Source organism: Thalassophryne amazonica, chromosome 8, assembly GCF_902500255.1.
Source record: "Thalassophryne amazonica chromosome 8, fThaAma1.1, whole genome shotgun sequence".
Lineage (NCBI taxonomy): Eukaryota > Metazoa > Chordata > Actinopteri > Batrachoidiformes > Batrachoididae > Thalassophryne > Thalassophryne amazonica.
The window spans coordinates 7,308,743-7,330,276 of record NC_047110.1 but is presented as its reverse complement, the minus strand read 5'-3'; the positions used below and the strand labels follow the sequence as shown (position 1 = coordinate 7,330,276).

At 41.8% G+C, this 21,534-nt stretch overlaps 1 protein-coding gene across 3 annotated transcripts in view; it reads left to right on the top strand.

Moving 5' to 3' along the window:
* ckap5 (cytoskeleton associated protein 5) overlaps positions 1-21,534 on the top strand; it is a 250,007-nt gene that overhangs the window by 120,973 nt on the left and 107,500 nt on the right. For all 3 annotated transcript variants that reach the window (XM_034175712.1, XM_034175711.1, XM_034175713.1), the window contains exons 22-25: positions 92-205; positions 4,855-4,983; positions 7,665-7,859; positions 16,288-16,408. In XM_034175712.1, coding sequence (XP_034031603.1) covers positions 92-205; positions 4,855-4,983; positions 7,665-7,859; positions 16,288-16,408 — 559 coding nt within the window. The remainder of the gene's footprint in view (positions 1-91; positions 206-4,854; positions 4,984-7,664; positions 7,860-16,287; positions 16,409-21,534) is intronic.

Sequence of the window (21,534 nt, the reverse complement as noted above, 5' to 3'; positions counted from 1 at the left end):
ACAAGTAATGTTACTGTTGTTGCGTTACTCGTGTCCTGGTGAATGTGTGCAGTCAGACTTGTCTTTTAATTTATTTATTTGTTGTGTCCAGGTTCAGCAGACTTTGTCCATCCTACAGCAGCTAGCTACAGCCATGGGACCAGGCCTCAAGCAGCATGTTAAAGCCCTGGGATTCCCCGTTATCACTGTGCTGGGAGACAGCAAGGTACACATATACTCATCCATGTTTCCACTGTTGACATTAAAGTGTAGGTGACAGGATATGTAATGTTTTTTTTTTAGTATTTAAGATTAAAACTAAACAACAACTTGAAATTTATCCTTTCCTGGTGTGCAGTTACTGAAGAGATAAATATCGGATTTTGAACTGCGCACCACTAAAAAACACGAACTTCCCGGCGAGTCTTGACATTGGAGAAGAAGGAGGAAGTGGCATCAGTGCCAGAGCCGCTATCTTGATAGTCCCATTAATTTATGGATTTTTACAGGCTCCTGACAGCCCTGTTTCCACCGAGTGGTTCAGGTCGGTGATGCACTTTTTTTTTTTTAATGCGTGTCAGAATGGTTACGTCTCAGTGACAGAATCCTTTTGATTGGCAGGTGGAGCACTTTTATTGACAAGTACGCTCGCACGGTGTCGGTGACTTCTCCACAGTCTTTTAACTTGCAAACAGGAGAGACTCGAAGCATCAGCCACAGACGCATTGAACGGATTACACCTGTAGCTGACTGTGCTGATCAGTACAGCAGAGACTTGACCCATCATGGACTTTTCTTCAGCCAGGACAACAAATTAAATTATTTTCAGACGTTTTCATCAGACTAAAGATGATCTCACTGAAACGGACATGTAAGACTATATTATTTACTCCTTGTGTGAATGGTTTTAATATTTAATAATAATGTGTTACGCTTCTAATGTACAGTACATTAACTGTATTCAAGAAGGAAGCAAAAAACAGCCGATATTTTCAGTCCCTCATGACATTTTTCAGATTTGAAATGTATGTACCTGTTTCTCAGAAAAAAAATAGATGGCAAAAAGTATCACCTCCACCCGCATGCCGAAATCACCTGTAGTATTTATTTATTTATTTTATAATCACCCTTCTGTCTTCTGAACTCTGCCAATATCGTCACTGTTGTCAGACTGAAGGTTTTCCTCCAAGGTTTCTTGTCCCTCATTGTGGTCTAAATAAGGCTCAAAACCATAAGACTGTGTCCTCCACAGCTTATTCAGACACACCGTCAGACAGGACTTAAAAAACAAAAGCCCCACACTAGAAAAAAAATCTTCTGAAAACAGCTTGACCTCTGCTGTGTTTACAGTTGATTTGGGCTTGAATCAGCAGGTGCTGTTCTTGTGATGACGTAGTAACAATATGGCCGCGGCTGAGGTCTGAAATAGAGTGCAGGCTTCAGACAGCTGTTGTTTATCCTTCACCTGCGCACTTATCAACTTGTAGTGTTCAGGATTTTTTAAAATATCAACTTTTCATCATTTTTAGTGATTATTTGTGTCACCTACATTTTAAATGGACATGCCCACACTGATGCCCGATACCTCAAACCAAAGAACTTGGTACCAATGCCAGTGAGATTTCATCCTGTTCTTGCTTTGTAATTCTGTTATTATGGATCCTTTTGCTGAGTGTAAAACATTAATTTGAAATATTTAAGAATAAAGTAAGTTCCTTAGTCTAGTCCCTTTTTTCAGTTGGGGTCATCACAGCAGATCCAAGATGGTTTTAGGCTGGGTGCCCTTCCTGATGCCTAACATTACATGGAGAATGGGCAGGGGTGGGCCTGTAGCAGGGAAACTGACTCAGATTGCAGGCGTTTAAAAGTGAATAGTCAAATGTCTTCAGTGTAACAAAAACAACCATAACAACTTGGTGTTCCAATACTTTGTGAGGGTGTTTACATGACTTTTATGTGTCTCATATGTCAGCGCACCAGTTATTCTATGTTACAGCCATTAAAATGAGCAAAGCTGTTTATAGTCAAGACCTTATGTTTACCACCACTCTGGCTGAAAACATTCAAACTCAAGATTGTTTTACTAAACAGTTCAGGTTGTCAGTTACAGTGTCTGCTTCATTTCCATAAGAGTTTTTATTCGTAATAATGATTAACAGACAGATCTATTACCCAACACCATCAAATATGGCCATCTGGTATTGTGAAGGCTTTGTGTCTGTCCGTCTGCCTGTCTTGTCCGTCTGTCTGTCTGTGCTCAGCATAACTCCAGTCCTGTTACTGCCAGAGTCTTCAAATTTACAGGGAACATTCTTGGGACACAGACCTTGGACAAGTTCAAAGTTGGCTAACCTTGACTTATTTTAAGAGGTTCAAATGTCACGTTCTGTTTCAATCTATTCAGTTTCTTTTTGAGTGGAGGGCTTGACAGCCAATCAGAGTAGAGCTGCACCGTGACTTCAGTGGCTTGTCTCTCCAAAATTGATTCATTTTTTGTGTTTCTCATATATTATGTAAAAGCTAGTGAGAAATAAACACTTCTAAAACTAAAAACGCTGTTTTTGGAACCTAATAACACCTCTGAACGTATTTACAAGACATTTTGTAGACATTCGCATGTATGCTAACTTAAAATGTGTTATTTTTCATTGATAGATAGAGGGGCTTTATTGAACATGTACAAATTGTACTTAAGATAATCTTAATAATTAAAGAAACAACTGCAAATTATAAAGAACACAGTGCTCATACGGCTGAGGGAATTTTAACATTGTGTTACATTTTTAGCCTTTGTTCAGCAGAGGTTTACATACATTTTGTTAGTTTTTGGTTGTGCTCCTTGTGCTTAGCTTGAAATATGCAGTTAGGGTAGCCTTCCAAAGGTTTTCACAGTATTTATCCTGACAGAACTGGTGTGAATCACTTCTGGGTTTTTTGTTTTGTTTTTTTCTTCCTTGTTGGACACATTCCGTTTCCATTCAGTCCACGGATCCCTGGGATTCAGTCACTCCAACACGCATATTTTTCTGATTGTAAGCTGTGTGTCACAGGTTTTGAAGGTATCTCAAGTCCAGTCCTGGTGCTCCAGGAAGTGGCAGCTTGACTTTGAGTTGTGATTGTGATTCCTGTTGAAACAGGATGGTGGTGTAGGACATGTCAAAGCCATTTGGACAGATTATCTGATACTTGTGTTAACTAATGTACAGTGAGGAAAATAAGTATTTGAACACCCTGCGATTTTGCAAGTTCTCCCACTTAGAAATCATGGAGGGGTCTGAAATTTTCATCTTAGGTGCATGTCCACTGTGAGAGACATAATCCCCCCCCCAAAAAAAAAAATCACAATGTATGATTTTTTTTTAATAATTTTTTTGTATGTTACTGCTGCAAATAAGTATTTCAACACCTGTGTTGTTAATATTTGGTACAGTGCCCTTTGTTTGCAATTACAGAGGTCAAACATTTCCTGTAGTTTTTCACCAGGTTTGCACACACTGCAGCAGGGATTTTGGTCCATTCCTCCACACAGATCTTCTCTAGATCAGCCAGGTTACTGGGCTGTCGCTGAGAAACATGGAGTTTGAGCTCCTCCAAAGATTTTCTATTGGGTTTAAGTCTGGAGACTGGCTAAGCCACTCCAGAACCTTGATATGCTTCTTACGGAGCCACTCCTTGGTTATCCTGGCTGTGTGCTTTGGGTCATTGTCAGGTTGGAAGACCCATCCACGACCCATCTTCAATGCTCTAACTGAGGGAAGGAGGTTGTTCCCCAAAATCTCGCAATACATGACCCCAGTCATCCTCTCCTTAACACAGTGCAGTCGTCCTGTCCCATGTGCAGAAAAACACCCCTAAAGCATGATGCTTCCACCCCCATGCTTCACAGTAGGGACGGTGTTTTTGGGATGGTACTCAGCATTCTTCTTCCTCCAAACACGGCGAGTGGAATTAAGACCAAAAAGTTCTATTTTGGTCTCATCTGACCACATAACTTTCTCCCGTGACTCCTCTGGATCATCCAAATGGTCATGGGCAAACTTAAGACGGGCCTGGACATGTGCTGATTTAAGCAGGGGAACCTTCCGTGCCATGCATGATTTTAACCCATAACGTCTTAGTGTATTACCCACAGTAACCTTGGAAACAGTGGTGCCAGCTCTCTTCAGGTCATTGACCAGCTCCTCCCGTGCAGTTCTGGGCTGATTCCTCACCTTACTTAGGATCATTGCTACGCCACGAGGTGGGATCTTACATGGAGCCCCAGTCTGAGGGAGATTGACAGTCATGTTTAGCTTCTTCCATTTTCTAATAATTGCTCCAACAGTTGATCTTTTTTCACCAAGCTGCTTGGCAGTTGCCCCGTAGCCCTTTCCAGCCTTGTGGAGGTCCATAATTTTGTCTCTGGTGTCTTTGGACAGCTCTTTGTTCTTAGCCTTGTTAGTAGTTGGAGTCTTACTGATTGTGTGGGATGGACAGGTGTCTTTATGCAGCTAATGACGTCAAATAGGTGCTTCTAATTTGGAATAATAAGTGGAGTGGAGGTGGACTTTTTAGAAGCAGACTAACAGATCTTTGAGGGCCAGAATTTTTGCTGATTGGCAAGTGTGCAAATACTTATTTGCAGCAGTAACATGCAAATAAATTATTAATAAAATCATACATTGTGATTTCCGGATTTATTCTTTTTTTAGATTATGTCTCTCACAGTGGACATGCACCTAAGATGAAAATTTCAGACCCCTCCATGATTTCTAAGTGGGAGAACTTGCAAAATCGCAGGGTGTTCAAATACTTATTTTCCTCACTGTAGGATGAGGTCACTGTGTTTACGTTGAAGTGTGTGTTTGATAATGTGTTTCTGGATTTGCTTCCCAGCCCAACGTCCGCACAGCTGCCATTGCCACTCTGCAAGCCTGGGTGGAGCAGACAGGCATGAAGGAGTGGTTGGAGGGAGAAGATCTTTCAGAGGAGCTGAAGAGAGAGAATCCCTTCTTACGTCAGGAGGTACATACACACACTGTGGCTGAAATGATTCCTTCTTTGACGTATGTGGTGTAGAATTCACTGATGCAGATATTCTATTTTGAGGAGTCTTTTCCTTCATGCTGTCCAAATCTGTGCGCTTTGTCATGTGCAGTAAAAAGTTCTTGTGGACATTTGGTATTGCTGCTCATGCTTCAGTCCGCATGTAGAGAAGACTTTGTAGAAGCTTTGTTTTGGTTTTGTTGCTCAACCCTACAATGGTGACATCTACATTTCCAGTTTCAAAGTAAAATTCTGCCTGTGACTTCACATTAAAAGTTTCCAGGCATGTTTGGAAGTCTTGAGTTAGTACCAGCAGAGGCTTTACACAGAATTTGTTCATAGTATGAATGAAGCACAGCAGAACAAAATGAAAGCCTGCTGACATTTCTGCTGTGGGTTTCTCCAGTGATTTATAAAGTTCCAGACACCCAGAATTCCATAAAAGTTCAGATATGCCATGAAAACGCTAAAACACTCTGTTAAAGTAAAAAGCTGCCTGTCATAATATTACTCAAGTAAAAGTATAAAAGCAACACAATTCTGTGTTGTACAGTTTTAAAGATACAAGTGCAGCACTGTAGTACAAGAGGTTATCAGAGATCTTCCTGGCAGTGTGTTTTCAAGATTTTAATGTACCTTCATATATTCTGTACTTTCATACAGTATAATGTCTACATGTTGCATATCATAATATGCAGAACAAGCTCAGCTTTCTGAATCTGAGATATATATTTTGGCCTAGACCACTGTAGAAAGGTATAATTTGGCTCTAAACCTGAAAATCTAAAATACATTTAAGAAATACACCTTTATTAATGCGGACAAATGTTTTGGTTTTTGAGATGGGTTTACCAAAGTCTTCACAAAAGTAGTAGTAATATATGAAAAAAATCTAGATCAGTGTAAAGTAACGTAATGTTTCGTTGCATTTCTTGTACACTGACAATTTAGCTGCTACTTCTTCTAAAATGTATAATAATTTTGTAATAAATGTCTAAAATGAAAATATGTAATTTCATTTATGGAGTATAAATGGTGTCTGTCACTACCAAATGTCTGCTTTACCAAATTGTTGAGGGATTTAGATAAAATAAAGCTCAATAAAAACTACAAACCACATATCAAGCTTCATGGGATGTTAAAAAAGAAAACTGAGCATTATAAAAAATGTATACTCAACATTTTTTAAGAACCACCTGTGGCTAAAACACACCCATTCATATTAATCGGTGATGTTTACTTTTATAGAATGAAATAACTAATGGACAGGGAATTTAGATTATTTTGAAGTTGTAAAACTAATGTACAGTCATTTTTGTCAAACAAATAAATAGGCATCTACTGATACATAGATCTGTTGTGCTCTGCACGCATGAGAGCAGTGCACATTCAGATTACACACATATGGACACACAACCTTTTATAAAAATAAATACACTTACCAGTTTGAACTGGATGACTTCTGTTTTCGAATACCTTCATATGACTAAAATCTGTCAGTCACTGAATCTTCAACATCCTCATCGCTGCCATCGAGAATAGCTGGCTGCCAGTTCACCTGGCAGATTAACGTGGCAAGTTGTAACTGGGAATCATGTCACACTTGAGATAAATGTTCCATTTTCCACACAACACTGCCATTTGGAAAATTAGCCCGGTGCCTTCAAGATTTTGGAGTATAGAGTGCTACAAAAAATATTTGGTCCAGCAAGAAGTCAAAGAGAACAGATTAGTAGCATTAGCTTTTTAATTTCGTGTTCAGCATGTAGCACGTTGTACACAGACATTGTTGTTAGCAACACTTAACCAGGTTAGCCAATATTATCAGCGCCAATTAACAAACGACCCCTTTCAGGGGTACTTCATGCATGAAAAAATATTGCAGCAGCATGTCCATCGACAGCAGTAGGACAGTATTGTGTCCATGATGCATTAAATTGGACACAATAAAGACAGAAATGCTAACAGTCATTAAAAACTACAGCTTTCACTGCTGTTGCTGCCGGGAGCAGCCATGTTGGATTGTTAACGTGGAGTATGTGGGTTGGTACAAGTTGACTAGTTAGAACTCGGACTTCAGGGGATGTTCCTGGGTGGTGTAACTGAGAAACACTGACCTGTACAAAGGGACCGCACCGTTACTCCAAGTGCATTTTTCCACGATGGACCTCATTGTCTTGATGAAACTGAAAGTGTTTGTGGGTAGGTCGGTAGGTGGTAGGAACACAGACTGTGCACTACTATGTGACTTTCTCTGACTTCTTGGATTTTCTGTGAGTGACACATCATTTGATGATAAGATAGAAATGAGATCTAAGAATTTGTAGTTTCAGGAGGAAGTGTTCAAATGGTCTTTCTGGGACATTTTATACCTGAAATATTAATAGAAACATAACAAAAAATTGCTTTGGGCATCCTGGACTATTCATGAATTTAGAGCATGAATAACATGAAATTAAGATGTATGCTAAAAATATAAATCAATAGATGTTGTCTTGAAGGAGGGATGTATCAAAATGCCATGTGGCCCTGGATTTATAAAACATGTTCATGTGAACCTTAGACTCTGGTATATCAGATGTAACTTAAGTTGGTGGTTGGAAATGGTAACACATTTGAAATAAGGAAATAGTTCTATGTTGGAACTTCTGTCCGCCCAGGTGCTGGGCTGGCTGTCGGAAAAGCTTCCCACGCTGAGGATGGTGCCCGGGGACCTGATGCTGTGCATTCCCCAGCTCTACGCCTGCCTTGAGGACAGAAACGGAGATGTGCGGAAGAAGGCCCAGGATGCCCTCCCCACTTTTATGATGCACCTGGGATTCGAGAAGATGACTAAGGCCACCGGGAAACTCAAAGTACTGCACTCTACAGCCTGGGGCATAAGCAACTACCAAAATGGCTGAGCATGTATAGATATGAGCGATACATATATTAGAGCAACACCATATATCGCTGGAGCATCACTACTGATGTGTGCATAATGCAGTCGCCACATTGCAGCACATGTAATGTCTACAAAGGCAAATTACATCAAACACGGCACCTAACAACCCAAACATGACGTCCAACAACACAACCCCCCCCCCAAGAAAAAAATGATTCCATAAATAATTTAGAAGAAAAGTGTATCTAATGTAATTTAATCTGATTTAATGGTTCATGCATAATAAATGGACATTTTTTTTGCTAGTAAGCAACATGTAGTTCTGGTGTTCTAGGGAAGAATATTCCTCATAACTCAACCACCCCCCAAAAACAACATCTAAGGTATGATTTTGTTAGCCATTTTATAGCATTGACTCTTAGCAAAATGCTCCGAGTTAGTTCAGCTTTTACTGTGAAATGTCAAAATGAAAGGACCAGTTTTCTTTCTGTTGTATTTGACTGTGAAAATAGATCAGTGGAAGAGCTGAGCTCACTTTATCTTTTAGCAGAACTGTACTGAAAATGAACAAAACAGAAGAAAAAAGGAAATGGCGCCAAAGCAAAAATTGTCAGTTGTATAGGATTAGATCAGGTACAATAAGGATGTTGGTGACCATAAACTGGTCATTTCAGAATCAGAATCGCCTCTGTTGTCATTGTAATTTACATTGCAACAAGATTTGAGTGCAAGTCCAAAAGGTGCTTTTCCTTGCAGAGTCTTAAAATGACTCTTCGTGACCTTGTTGGTATTAAGTCATCCAGGTGCTAAAGAACCGCCCTCTGGTGGTCAGGAGGAATGAAACAGAACGAGAGTTACGAATGTAACTACGGTTCTATGAATTCTGGATGACCGCCAGAGTTGCTTGTCACTCAGTCTTGCGAGTTCATTCTGAAAAGAAGCGAGCGCTGGGTGCGTCTGGTATATCAAGACAACCAGTGACGTCACCCAGGTCACATCCAATGGCATGACTTTGTTGGTATATATTCTCGACCTCTGTGCTGCGCACATGAAGTTATCCAGGTGCTAAAGCACCGCCCTCTGGCGGTCATCCGAAATTCATAGGACCGTAGTTACATTCGTAACTCTCGTTCTGTTTCATTCCTCCTGACCACCAGAGGGCGGTGCTTTAGCACCTGGATGACTTAATACCAACAAGGTCACGAAGAGTCACACTCACCCCGCATCAGCAGTGGGGAGTGGAGGCAGACAACACCACCGAAGTCACCGCAGGAGGAGCAGCCACATTCAGTCTGTAATAGCGGGCGAAGGTACACGACGAAGCCCACGTAGCAGCAGCACAAATATCACTCAAAGGGACACCTCTCAGTGCAGCCCAGGAGGTGGACACCCCTCTGGTGGAATGGCACATAACCTTAGGAGGCTGAAGACCTCTGGACCTGTATACTTGTAAAATGGCATCCACGAGCCAATGTGAGAGTCGCTGCTTTGAGACAGCACAGCCTCTTTTGTGATCACTGTAACACACAAACAGGGCACCCGTTTTCCGGATCCCGACAGTCGCACTAATGTACTGCTTCAACATTCGAACAGGACACAGGGAACCTGAAACAGATAATCCTGGATCAGAATGCGGGACATACACAGCCAAGAAAACTGGCTGGTTAACATGAAAAGTTGAAATTCTTTTGGGTAAAAAGGACGGATTAGGCCACAGCATAACCCCAGATCCGTCAGAATTCCAAAGCAAACAGTCCCCAGCTACTGATAGGGCATGGAGCTGTCCCACCTGCTTAGCCGAAGACAGTGCAAGTAGAAAGGCAGTCTTCACTGACACCCATTTAAGATCAGCACTTTCAACTGGTTCAAAAGGGGATAAGGTTAAACCCTCCAGGACTAGAGGAAGGTCCCATGAAGATACGCGTGCAAGCCTTGGAGGCCGCAAACGTAGCGCACCTTTCAAAAAACTTGCTTCTTTACTAAATTATAAAATTAATTCATACATTTATATATATGCCATACCATATGCACAAGACAAAGTCTTTCAGCATGAAAGTACATATTTTTAATGTGTGACAGCATCCTGTAACGTAACTAAATGTCTGCTGTTTCTCATGTTGCATTTACACATAGGCAGGACACGTTACGAATGCCATATTTGCGTCATTCTTGGCACATTCCTGACATTCGTAATATGGCTTAACACATCTGAATAGGTTTCTTAATAGTGCGTGTTGGTGCGTGATATTCATGATTTTTGTGGAGCATGTTTTTGGCTGTCAAAAAATCTTCCACGAATGTGACACACCACCGTCATTTTGCCTCATGTAGTGGAGGTTGCAACTGAGCTGAGTTGATCCATCTTGATTAGTGGTGATCCTTAATAGAGCATGAGAGCATGACAGCGTTCTTCTCTGACATGCGCACAATTAAACCCTGCTGCACCGCATTCAGTTTCATTACTGCAGTATGCTGAAGAAGGACCGTGACGCCAAGTCAGCTAAAAGTTTCGTTCCAGTGCTCCTCAGCGCACTCCTGCAGGTATTCCATGTGCTGCTGTGCCTGATGTTTGGGAAAACAAGCAAGACGAGCCGTGTGGAGCCACACAACTGGCTCTCTCCGTCTCCTCCTCCTTTCTGTGCCAGTCCATGGGACAGAGCCCAACTAAGCATGCAGTCACAAAGTTCTTCTGCTGTGGATTTTGAGGAGCAAACTGGAGTGATCTGAATGGTTCAGCAACTGACAGTATGATGAATGTGTGTGTGTGTGTGTGTGTGTGTGTGTGTGTGTGTGTGTGTGTGTGTGTGTGTGTGTGTGTGTGTGTGTGTGTGTGTGGAGACAATTCACCTCATTCACAACGTGACAGAACATAATGATGCGCTGTTACGTACAGTAGCGCGCAACATTATTCTTGACCATGCGTAATGGTTCCGTATAATTCTCCAGCAACACGTGCCATTAATCGTAACGCGTGGTAATGGGTTGCAGCAGTTACTGAAGACACCTGACACCTCTGCCCCAAATCATCACATTTGTGATCAGCAGCCAAGAATGTATACTTCATGGCATTCGTGACTTGCCGTCATTATGTGTAAATGCAGCATCACAAACCAAACTGAGGGAAAATAGGATAAAAATTTGGGGAGTTATGGATTATTGTAGTTGGGTTCTGCAGTACAAAAAATCCACTGGGGGTGCAATAGGAACCCATCCTAGATGGCAGCCGCACTGATACGTCTGCTCCAATAGGCAGCGGCAGTCCTTGAGGTGTCTATGTATATACAGTGGTATGCAAACGTTTGGGGACCCCTGATGATTTCCATGATTTTCCTTTATAAATCATTGGTTGTTTGGATCAGCAATTTCAGTTAAATATATCATATAACAGACAAACACAGTGATATTTGAGAAGTGAAATTAAGTTTACAGGATTCACAGAAAGTGTGCAATAATTCTTAAAACAAAATTAGGCAGGTGCATAAATTTGGGCACCCCAATAGAAAAAAATACATCAATATTAGTAGATCCTCCTTTTGCAGAAATAACAGCCTCTAAATGCTTCCTATAGCTTCCAATGAGAGTCTGGATTCTGGTTGAAGGTATTTTGGACCATTCTTCTTTACAAAAAAATCTCAGCTTTGTTGGTTTCTGAGCATGGACAGCCCGCTTAAAATTACACCACAGATTTTCAATAATTTTCAGGTCTGTGGACTGAGATGGCCATTCCAGAACGTTGTACTTGTTCCACTGCATGAGTGCCTTAGTAGATTTTGAGCAGTGTCTACGGTCGTTGTCTTGTTGAAAGATCCAGCCCCGGTGAAACTTCAACTTTGTCACTGATTCATGAACATTGTTCTGAAGAATCTGCTGATATTGACTGGAATCCATGTGACCCTCAACTTTAACAAGATTCCCAGTACCTGCACTGGCCACACAGCCACACATCATGATGGAAACACCTCCAAATTTTACTGTAGGTAGCAAGTGTTTTTGTTGGAATGCTATGTTCTTTTCAGCCATGCATACTGCCCATTGTTATGTCCAAATAACTCAATTTTAGTTTCATCACCTTATCCCAACATGAAGCTGGCTTGTCCAAATGTGCTTTAGCATACCTCAAGCGACTGTTTGTGGTGTGTATGCAGAAAAGTCTTCCTCTGCATTACAGCATCATACAGCATTTCTTTGTGCAAAGTGTGCTGTATAGTTGAATGATGCACAGAGACACGATCTGCAGTAAGAGCATGTTGTAGGTCTTTGGGGCAGGTCTATGGGTTGACTATGACTGTTCTCACCATCCTTCGCTTCAGCTTATCTGACATTTTTCTTGGCCTGCCACTTTCAGGCCTTAACTAGTCCTTTGTCTGTGGTCTTCCATTTCCTCACTATCTTCCTCACAGTGGAAACTGACAGCTGAAATCTGAGATAGCTTTTTGTATCCTCCCCCCAAACCATGATGTTGGATGTTGAACATTCTTTGTTTTCAGGTCATTTGAGAGTTGTTTAGAGGCTCCCATGTTGCCGCTCATTGTGTTATGTTTCGGACGCGGTCGGAGCACCGAACCAGCGTTTGAAAGGACCCAGCATAAAATAAGCAGAGCACGGTTCAAAGGATAACAGAATTTAATAAACATAACAGTGGGGTGATAAACAACCAAAAATGTCCGCGGTCTGGTGAGGTGAAAACACGGCGCGCTCTCAACAGCGCAAACGGTCCGGAGCCACAGCAGTTCGGACCCAGGGACCCTGCCGACACCCCCCAGGTGGCCGCGACAAACCGAGTCTGTGAAGAAAGAAAACATGAGGTGAGTCCAACTCCACACAGAGAGACACAACTCAAAGATGCACACAATCAGCAAACACTTCCTGGCTTAAATCTATACATCAGCTTCTTACCCTGCAGGCACAGAACAACTCAGTTCAAATCTCCACTGCAGCAGAAGCTGATTAGACAATTAGCATAACGTGACAGCTCACTAACACAAGGTGTGAGGGACACCAAATCCACTGTCATTACTTCATAAAAGTCACCAAAAACCGAATTACCTCAGGAAGTGTGCTGAAGAGCGTGAGACCTCACCCAATCCTCCTTCACAGACTGTGGCGTCAAACCTGGAGCGGTCTCTGCGTCCGTGATGGTGAGATTGTTCTCCTGACGTTGATCTCACACGTCTGCTCACAAGGTCGAGTTTCTGGCAATCACACACTGTGCATTTAAGGTTTAAATGCAGCAATCTCTGATCAAGACAAAATACACCACAGCTGTGAGTCCTGATGACCTGCATGTGAAAACAAGCCTCAGGTGTTCAGGGTGAGGTCCTAATTCTCAGCCACTCAGTCCTGAATGCATACCACCTGGTGGGAGAAACAGAAAACAAAAACCAAGCCAGCCAAATACCCCAGCCCACAACACATTGGAAGAGATGCAAAGAGGGAAAACATTTGTAAATGGCCACCTTAAATACACTTTCTCATGATTGGATTTACTTGTGTAAGGAGGTCAAGGGTCAGTGAGCTTACCAAACCAATTTTCTGTTCCAGTAATTAGTGCTAAATGTAAATAAATCAATAAAATGACAAGGGTGCCCAAATGTATCCACCTGCCTAATTTTGTTTAAATTATTGCATTACTTTCTGTAAATACTATTAAATACTAACTTGATTTCACTTCTCAACTATCAGTGTGTTCGTCTGCTATATGATATATTTAACTGAAATTTCTGATCCAGACAACCAATGATTTATAAAGGAAAATCATGAAAATTATCAGGGGTGCCCAAACTTTTGCATACAACTGTAATGTCTGTGGCCTGTCCCCTTTTCCTGATATAGTTCACATGATGTCCAGTCAGTCTTATCTTTTTCATCCATTCTGGGAGAATACTGTTCACACAAACACAAGAAAATTGATCAGGAAAGAATAACCTTGAACAGGGGTGGGCAACGAGGGCAGAGACACTGCAGGTTTTCTGTGCAGCCAGTCACCACAACAGTGGGTTGTTGATGAGCTTCTCCCCTGAATATAAACAGCTGATCGTCAATGAAATCATCTGCTGCGACACCTGATCATTAATGAAATCACCTGTTGAGGTGATTGGTAGCAAGGAAAACCTGCAGTGTCTCGGCTCTTCATGGCACATGATTGCCCATCCCTGGCCTAGAATGAGGTCTAGCTAATCACCTACAGGGATTTTCTGGACCCACAATGATGCGTATCACCACAGAATGAACTACAAAAAAATCCTTCACCAAGAGAGTTCCAGAACTGGAAATACAAAGCAAAAATAGTCAAACAATGCCAGTGTTATGGCAAGTGATTTCAGTCTGGTCTTTCAATTTAAACTGAGGACAACTTATGTTGAAATCTGCAGGCTTTATATCATGAAACGATACTATTAAAATGGGTTTACTTTCATACAGTATCCTTTGTGCATACAACTAAATTCATTCAGCCCAGGAGAAAATAACCCTGAAAAAGTCTAATCATAATATTTTACATATTTTGCGATATTTTCTAAGATGGATCTATCAATTTGGTCGACTGGATTGAGATATAGTTACTTTATGTAATGTGATATCATGTGCTGCTACGTGCAGTTTAAAAGAAAATTCATCACTTGAGTTACTCTGCATTTTGTAAATAGAATTTAGTATGTGCTGCTTTAGTTTGCTCTAACACCTGGTCCACAGTTGACCATGACATTTTGTTCATATAGGTCGCATGACAAAGGTCAGAGGTCAAATAAAAAAAAACATGGATATCTGTTGGGGAAAGTGAGGAACACGGACCCACAACAGGGGGCGCAAATGAACGGACAATGAAGAAGTCAAATAACAAGGTTTTACTGTTGTGAATTCGCACAACAAACACAACAGATCACAATAGTAAGAATAAACCAATTCTACTGGTGACGTGTGGGCAGGCTTGACGATAGGAGACGTCCGTCCGAGTCGAACCGGAACCACCCGATTTCCTCTGCCACCGAACCCCGGGAATACTGGAGCCGCCAAGTCCCGAACTCCCAGGTGGCCACTGCCTCCGCTCGTCGGATCCGGTACTGCTGGCGAGGAACAGAAACAGTCAGATGTGGGTGCGGCTGCACCCAGCAACACGTAGGGTGGAAACACCACCTCCACCTCTAGTCACAAACAATATTGCAGTGAAGGGTACTTATCCGATATGGATCAGGTTCAGTCTTCAGCTGTCTTAAGCACAAGCAAAAACAGGTTAGTCCTCAGAAATATGATGACTGGCTGAGTGCGTTACCTTCCTGGTAGAACGATATCTCTGCAATGAGATGGAGATGCCGTCCAGCTGATATACCCCTCAGCTGATGGATGTCAGCTGTTTCAGGTGATGGGTGACGGCTGTCACCTGGGCTGCTCCTCTTCAGCGGCAGCGCCCTCCAGTGCCTGGAGCCCGCACTCCAGGCGGGGCGCCCTCTGGTGGTGGTGGGCCAGCAGTACCTCCTCTTCAGCGGCCCACACAACAGATATCACCAAGTATATTATGCACCTACAATCAGCATAGGGTCTGAGAAATTATCCTTCTTAACAAGCGGCTATTGATGGATGGATGGATGGACAGACAGACAGAAAGAAAGAGAGATATGCCAAAATAATATTCACAAGCACATAATATACAGTCTGAGAGCAAAATGTGCACCTTAAAATGTACTATAGTCATTGTTTTGTAACAGTAGACTGTATACGGCGGTGACTATATGTAGGTGGCGCCACCTGCCACCAGGGGGCACTTTCACTATGCCTGAAAACTTTCAGTAGGTAATGTTCTATTACCACGTCAAAGGGCATATTTGTATCACAACATGCATGATTCACCTGATATTGCCAACTTATCATCTAGACTTAAAGGTCTGAAGTGGTTTTGGATTGAAAGAAAAGGTTGTGGAAAAAGACTGTAGCATTCTTAAGCAAAAATAGTGATTTAGCCTTTCTACTCGTCAACCTACCCTTTTTATCCCGGTGTGGCAAAACAAAAACAATTATTGGCAAATTTATTTTTTAAAATAAATAAAACAAAACTCATTGTATTCAGGCTTTTTGCCATAACCTGTAAAATTTGGGTGAACCTCTTTCTTTTGAAAATGGTTTGGTTTCTGTACTTCATGCAGTGGTAAATAAAACAAAAATGTGCATGATTTGTTAAAAGCATGCGTCTGTCTGTTAATGTCTCACAGTTGACAGCTTGCATTGGTGGAAAAAAAGATGCCAAAAAGATTTTCTGCAGAGCTCAGAAATAATGACATGTTAAGGCACCAATGAGTGACAGTAGCAAATCTGCCAACACTGGAATGCTGCGCTGATGTTTTAGCATTAAGCTGTAACCCAACATAAGTCTCCTCTGCGTCACATGATGCCTGTTTGTTTGTCTTCAGCCTGCTTCGAAGGATCAGGTGGTGGCCATGTTGGAAAAGGCCAGGACAGTGATGCCAGCGAAGCCCACTGCTCCTGCCAAAGTGGGAGGAGGGAAGAGTTCTGCAGAACCAAACAGGCCAGGTGAGATCCCAATATAGGACCTTCATTTTGGTCTTAGTGCACGGGTGTCACATATCACAGAACCCACAGTTGCGATTCGATATGGATTTTAAGCCATGGATTGATCATTTTTCAGATTGGCCAAAAACAAACAAAATAAGACAAATATTATTTTAAATTTTCAATTTCAATTTATTTTCATTTATATAGCGCCAAATCACAACAGAGTTGCCTCAAGGCGCTTCACACAAATAAGGTCTAACCTTACTACCCCCCAGAGCAACAGTGGTAAGGAAAAACCCTCTCTGAGGAAGAAACCTCAAGCAGACCAGACTCAAAGGAGTGACCCTCTGCTTGGGCCATGCTACAGACACAAATTACAGAACAATTCACAGAAACAATTCACAAAATGAATATACAGGAAATGCTGTTGGTGCACAGGACATGAGGGTTTCCAGTACAAATACAATTCCCATCTTTTGATGGAGCTGCACCTTAAACAGAGAGAAAAAACAGAACCAGGCATCAGAAAGACAAGAAATACAGACATAATTTTTTTTGACATAATTTGTCAGCATTAAACAACAAGAAATACTAAGGTAATCGCCGGCCACTAGCTCTAAGCTTCACTGAAAGACACAGTATTTAGGTAAAGTTGAGGCTGCGGCCTGCTCAGTTTCCTAATAAAATGAATTAAAAGAGTAAAAAGCGTAAAACAAAACTATACCAGTATGCTAGCCATATGAAAGGGAAAATACGTATGTCTTAAGTCTGGACTTGAAAGTCTCCACAGAATCTGACTGTTTTATTGATGCAGGGAGATCATTCCACAGAACAGGACTGGCGCACGATAAGAGAAAGCTCTGTGACCCGGAGACTTCTTATTCACCCTAAGGACACAAAGTAGTCCTGCGCCCTGAGAACGCAAAGCCCGGGCCAGTATGCAAGGTTTAATTAGGTCAGCTAGATAGGGAGGTGCCAGTCCGTGAACATTTTTATAGACGAGTAGCAGAATCTTAAAATCTGATCTCACTGGGACAAGAAGCCAGTGAAAGGATGCCAAAATGGGTGTAATGTGGTCGAACTTTCTGCTTCGTGTCAAACGTCTGGCTGCAGCATTTTGAACCAATTGGAGAGCCCTAATGCTGGACTGTGGTAAACCAGAAAATAGAACATTGCAGTAGTCCAATCTAGAAGAGATAAACGCATGGATCAGGGTCTCAGCTTCAGCCATAGACAGGATGGGACGAATCTTCGCTATATTTTGCAGGTTCGAAAAAGCAGTCTTCGTAAATTTCTAATATGGAGGTCAAAGGACAATGTAGGATCAAAAATTACCCCAGGGTTCCTCATTTTGTCATTGTGATGTATGACACACAAGCCTAGGTTAAGCCTTAATTGGTCAAATTGATGCCGATGTCTCACTGGACCAAGAACCATCATTTCAGTCCTGTCAGAGTTTAAAAGTAGGACGTTTCTAGACATCCAACTTCTCACTGATGCAAGGCAATCTTCTAAGGATTTTATGTGAACGAGATTACCAGCAGTTATCGGCATGTATAACTGAGTATCATCAGTATCAAACACCACAATATGTGCCCAAGGGGCGCTATATAAAGGGAGAAAAGCAGGGGGCCTAAGATGGACCCCTGTGGAACCCCAAATTTCATGTCACTAAGGTTAGAGGTAGTGTTATTGTACAAAACACAGTGAGAACGACTGGTCAACTATGACGTCAGCCATGCAAGGGCACTCCCAGTAATCCCAATATGATTTTCCAGCCTATCGAGTAGAATATGATAATCCATCGTATCAAACGCAGCACTGAGATCAAACAGCACAAGAACCGTAGTGGTGTCTGAATCCATCGTAAGCAGAAGATCATTCACCACTTTAGTGAGAGCCGTCTCTGTGGAATGATATTTTCTAAAAGCAGACTGCAGTGGCTCAGAGAGATTATTCTCAGTAAGATAGTCCACGAGCTGCCGTGACACCACTTTTTTCCAGAATTTTAGAGCAAAATGATAGATTTGATATCGGCCAATAGTTTTTCAATACACTAGAGTCAAGATTAGGTTTCTTAAGTAACAGTTTAATCACTGCAGATTTGAAACATTTAGGAACAGATCCAGAAGTTAAGGAAAGATTAATAATTTCCAGCACAGTTAGCCCAAGAATGGACCACAGGTCCTTAAACAGTTTTGTTGGTATAGGATCAAATAAACAGGTTGTGCTTTTTGTTGACATTACGAGTTTCGTCAGCATGCCTAGTGAGATACTCTGAAATTCTGTAAATCTAGGTAATACCTCAGTAATAGCACCCACCTAAATAGCAGAGCGTAGTGGCTGGGTTAGGGCATGCTGGGATATGTTTAACCTAATGTCTTCAATTTTCTTAAAGTAATCCAGGAAATCTTGTGCTGTAAAAGGAGAGCCAACTACAGGTGGTTGTCCATGAATAAGTGTTGCCACCTTGTCAAACAAGAACTTTGAGTTATGCTTGTTTTTGTTGATCAAATCAGAGTAACAGGTCCACTTTGTAGCCAATAATGCATGCTTATAGTCTAAGATAGTGTCACGCCACGCAAGGTGGAAAGCGTCTAATTTTGAATGACGCCATTTCCGTTCTAGACCTCTTGCCTTATGCTTGAGGTCATGCAGGTAATCATAGAACCAAGGTGACTGTGTTTTGGGGGAGCACGGTTTTAACACAGGTGGCGCAATCATGTTGAGTGTAGTTTTGAGCACTGAGTTTAAACTATCCACAAGACTGTCTACTGATTGGGTATTTGCCAAATGTGAGGCTTAGACATCAGGCAGTTTAGCTTCAAATTCAGTCTTAGTTGAGGAGTTGATGCATCGCCATAGTGATATATAAGGTTGTTGTTGCACTAAACACGGCAGCGAAACTGTAGACTTAATAAGTGAGTGATCAGAGATGACTGATGTAAGAGGCATGATGTCAATATTCGTGACAGCAATACCACATGCGAGAACCAAATCCAGGGTATTTCCACTAATGTGTGTCGAATCCTGAATGCATTGCCGAAATCCTAATGCAGCCACAGTTTCCATAAATGATTTGCAGATGGGATCAGAAGGCTTATTTATGTGAACATTAAAGTCACCAATAATCAGAATGTTATCTGCACTAGTTGACAAGTTAGAGATGAATGCACCAAATTTATCTAAGAATTCAGAATATGGGCCAGGAGGCCTATATACAGTGACAAAGTAATATGGCTGATTTTTATACTTCTGACCTTAGAAATGCGTAATATCCTGAGCAGAGAGGAGAATCAGATGCTCAGACGAGTTATATTTGTGATCCCCAACAGCTAATAAGCTAAACCTAGATTTATAAATAAGAGCAACACCCCCGCCTTGCTTCACATTACTAGGGACGTGATGTATATGCTGGTGGGCAGGGCTCATTTAAGGGGAGAACAGCTGTATGTTTAAGCCAGGTTTCACATAACCCAAATGAAATCTTTGCTATTGCTGGAACGACCATTGGGCCATCCTCAATTTCTACATCATCCAATGTAGTAATGGGGATTAAGTTTGCAAAGCATATCCCTCTATGATTTTTATGGACACATCTACAGAAGCAGGCCATAGTCTCAACTTGTTGAATCTCCCTCCCTGGCAGATAAACTGCACTATCACCATAGTGGATTTTCTGCACTAATCTCCCAGCAAAGCTAATGGATTTCACACCCACATATCATAAGCCTTGCAGGGTCTTTAATCACCTGCTCCGTGGCCTGCTGTAAATTCCTAATGTTACCCTCCCTGTAGAGCTCTATCTATGTTCACAGGCAAGATGGCAACACCTTCCCCAGTAGGATGGTGGCCGTTCGGCATCAGCAAGCCACGGCGGCCCCAGAACGAAGGCCAGTTATCAATAAAGCTAAAGCCTTGCTGTCTACAAAATTACGCAAGCCACCTATTTAACGATGTCAGCCTGCTAAACACCTCATCATTACCCCGGGAGGGGAGGAGACCAGAGACTATTAATCGATGCTGACACATCTTTCTGGCAAGGTCACAAGTCCTTCTCTATGTCCATTTTTGTGACCTCTGAGTACTTCATTCTGATATCATTGGTGCCGACGTGAATAACTATGTGACTATATCTCATGTCATGTTCCTTAGTGTGTCTTCCCTTCTGCAGCATCAGCACCCTAAGATGGGATGCAGTGTCGGGAGCTCTGGCCCCAGGAATACATTTAATGTCAGCCGGTGTCTGTAACCTGACTTTGCAGGTGATAGAATCCCCTATCACTAAAGTCCGGTGTTTCAGCCTGGAGACAGGAGTGGAAGTCGCATACTACTTTTCTTTCTTACCATTTTTGGTCATGAGAATGAGAAATACTGAAAAATCCTGAAAGTTGCCGTGGGTCTGGGGCCTTATTTTGGCATGCTTTGGCCTAAAAACAAACTTTTTACATACATGGAATCTGTAGACTGCAAACTAGATGGGAATCATCTGAAAATACAGGGACTAATTTTCAAGAGTTATTTAGTACCACACGAACATGTGACTGCACAAACTCTTCTGGCCATAGCTGTGTAGTTTCAGCCAGCTCTGCTGTGCACGCTTCATTCATTTGCTTCAGACCAAATCAGTCAAAACCAATGTGCATTACTTTATTCTTAAATATTGTAAATCATAAGTCAATATTGATTCATTTTCTATACCTGCTTACTGCAATTAATGGCCCAGTCACATGGCACACAACGATTCCTGAATGAAGGGAAAAAGTAAAAAACATTACAATTCATTGAGAAAAGGTGGACGAAAGAGCTTTTATCACCGCACAGTCTGCGAAGCAAGAGCGCAAAAGGGATGAAAGAGGAACTTAACAAAACCGAAACTCACGATCTCAGCGAAACGCGCCTGGAGCCACTGCTGGAGAAACTGCAAACAGAATCTGTGGAGATGTTGATGGACCACCTACTCTGGTTCCTTGTCCAGAACAAAAGAGGGATCATCTCCATCATCATCAGAATCCACACTGTCTGTCGACACGATGCGTGCTCCGTCGTGCTCCAGTTTAAAAAAAAAAAAAAAAAAAGTGTTCTGTGGTCACTGCTGTATCACTATATTATATTCTAAGACATATATATATATTGATTTGTAA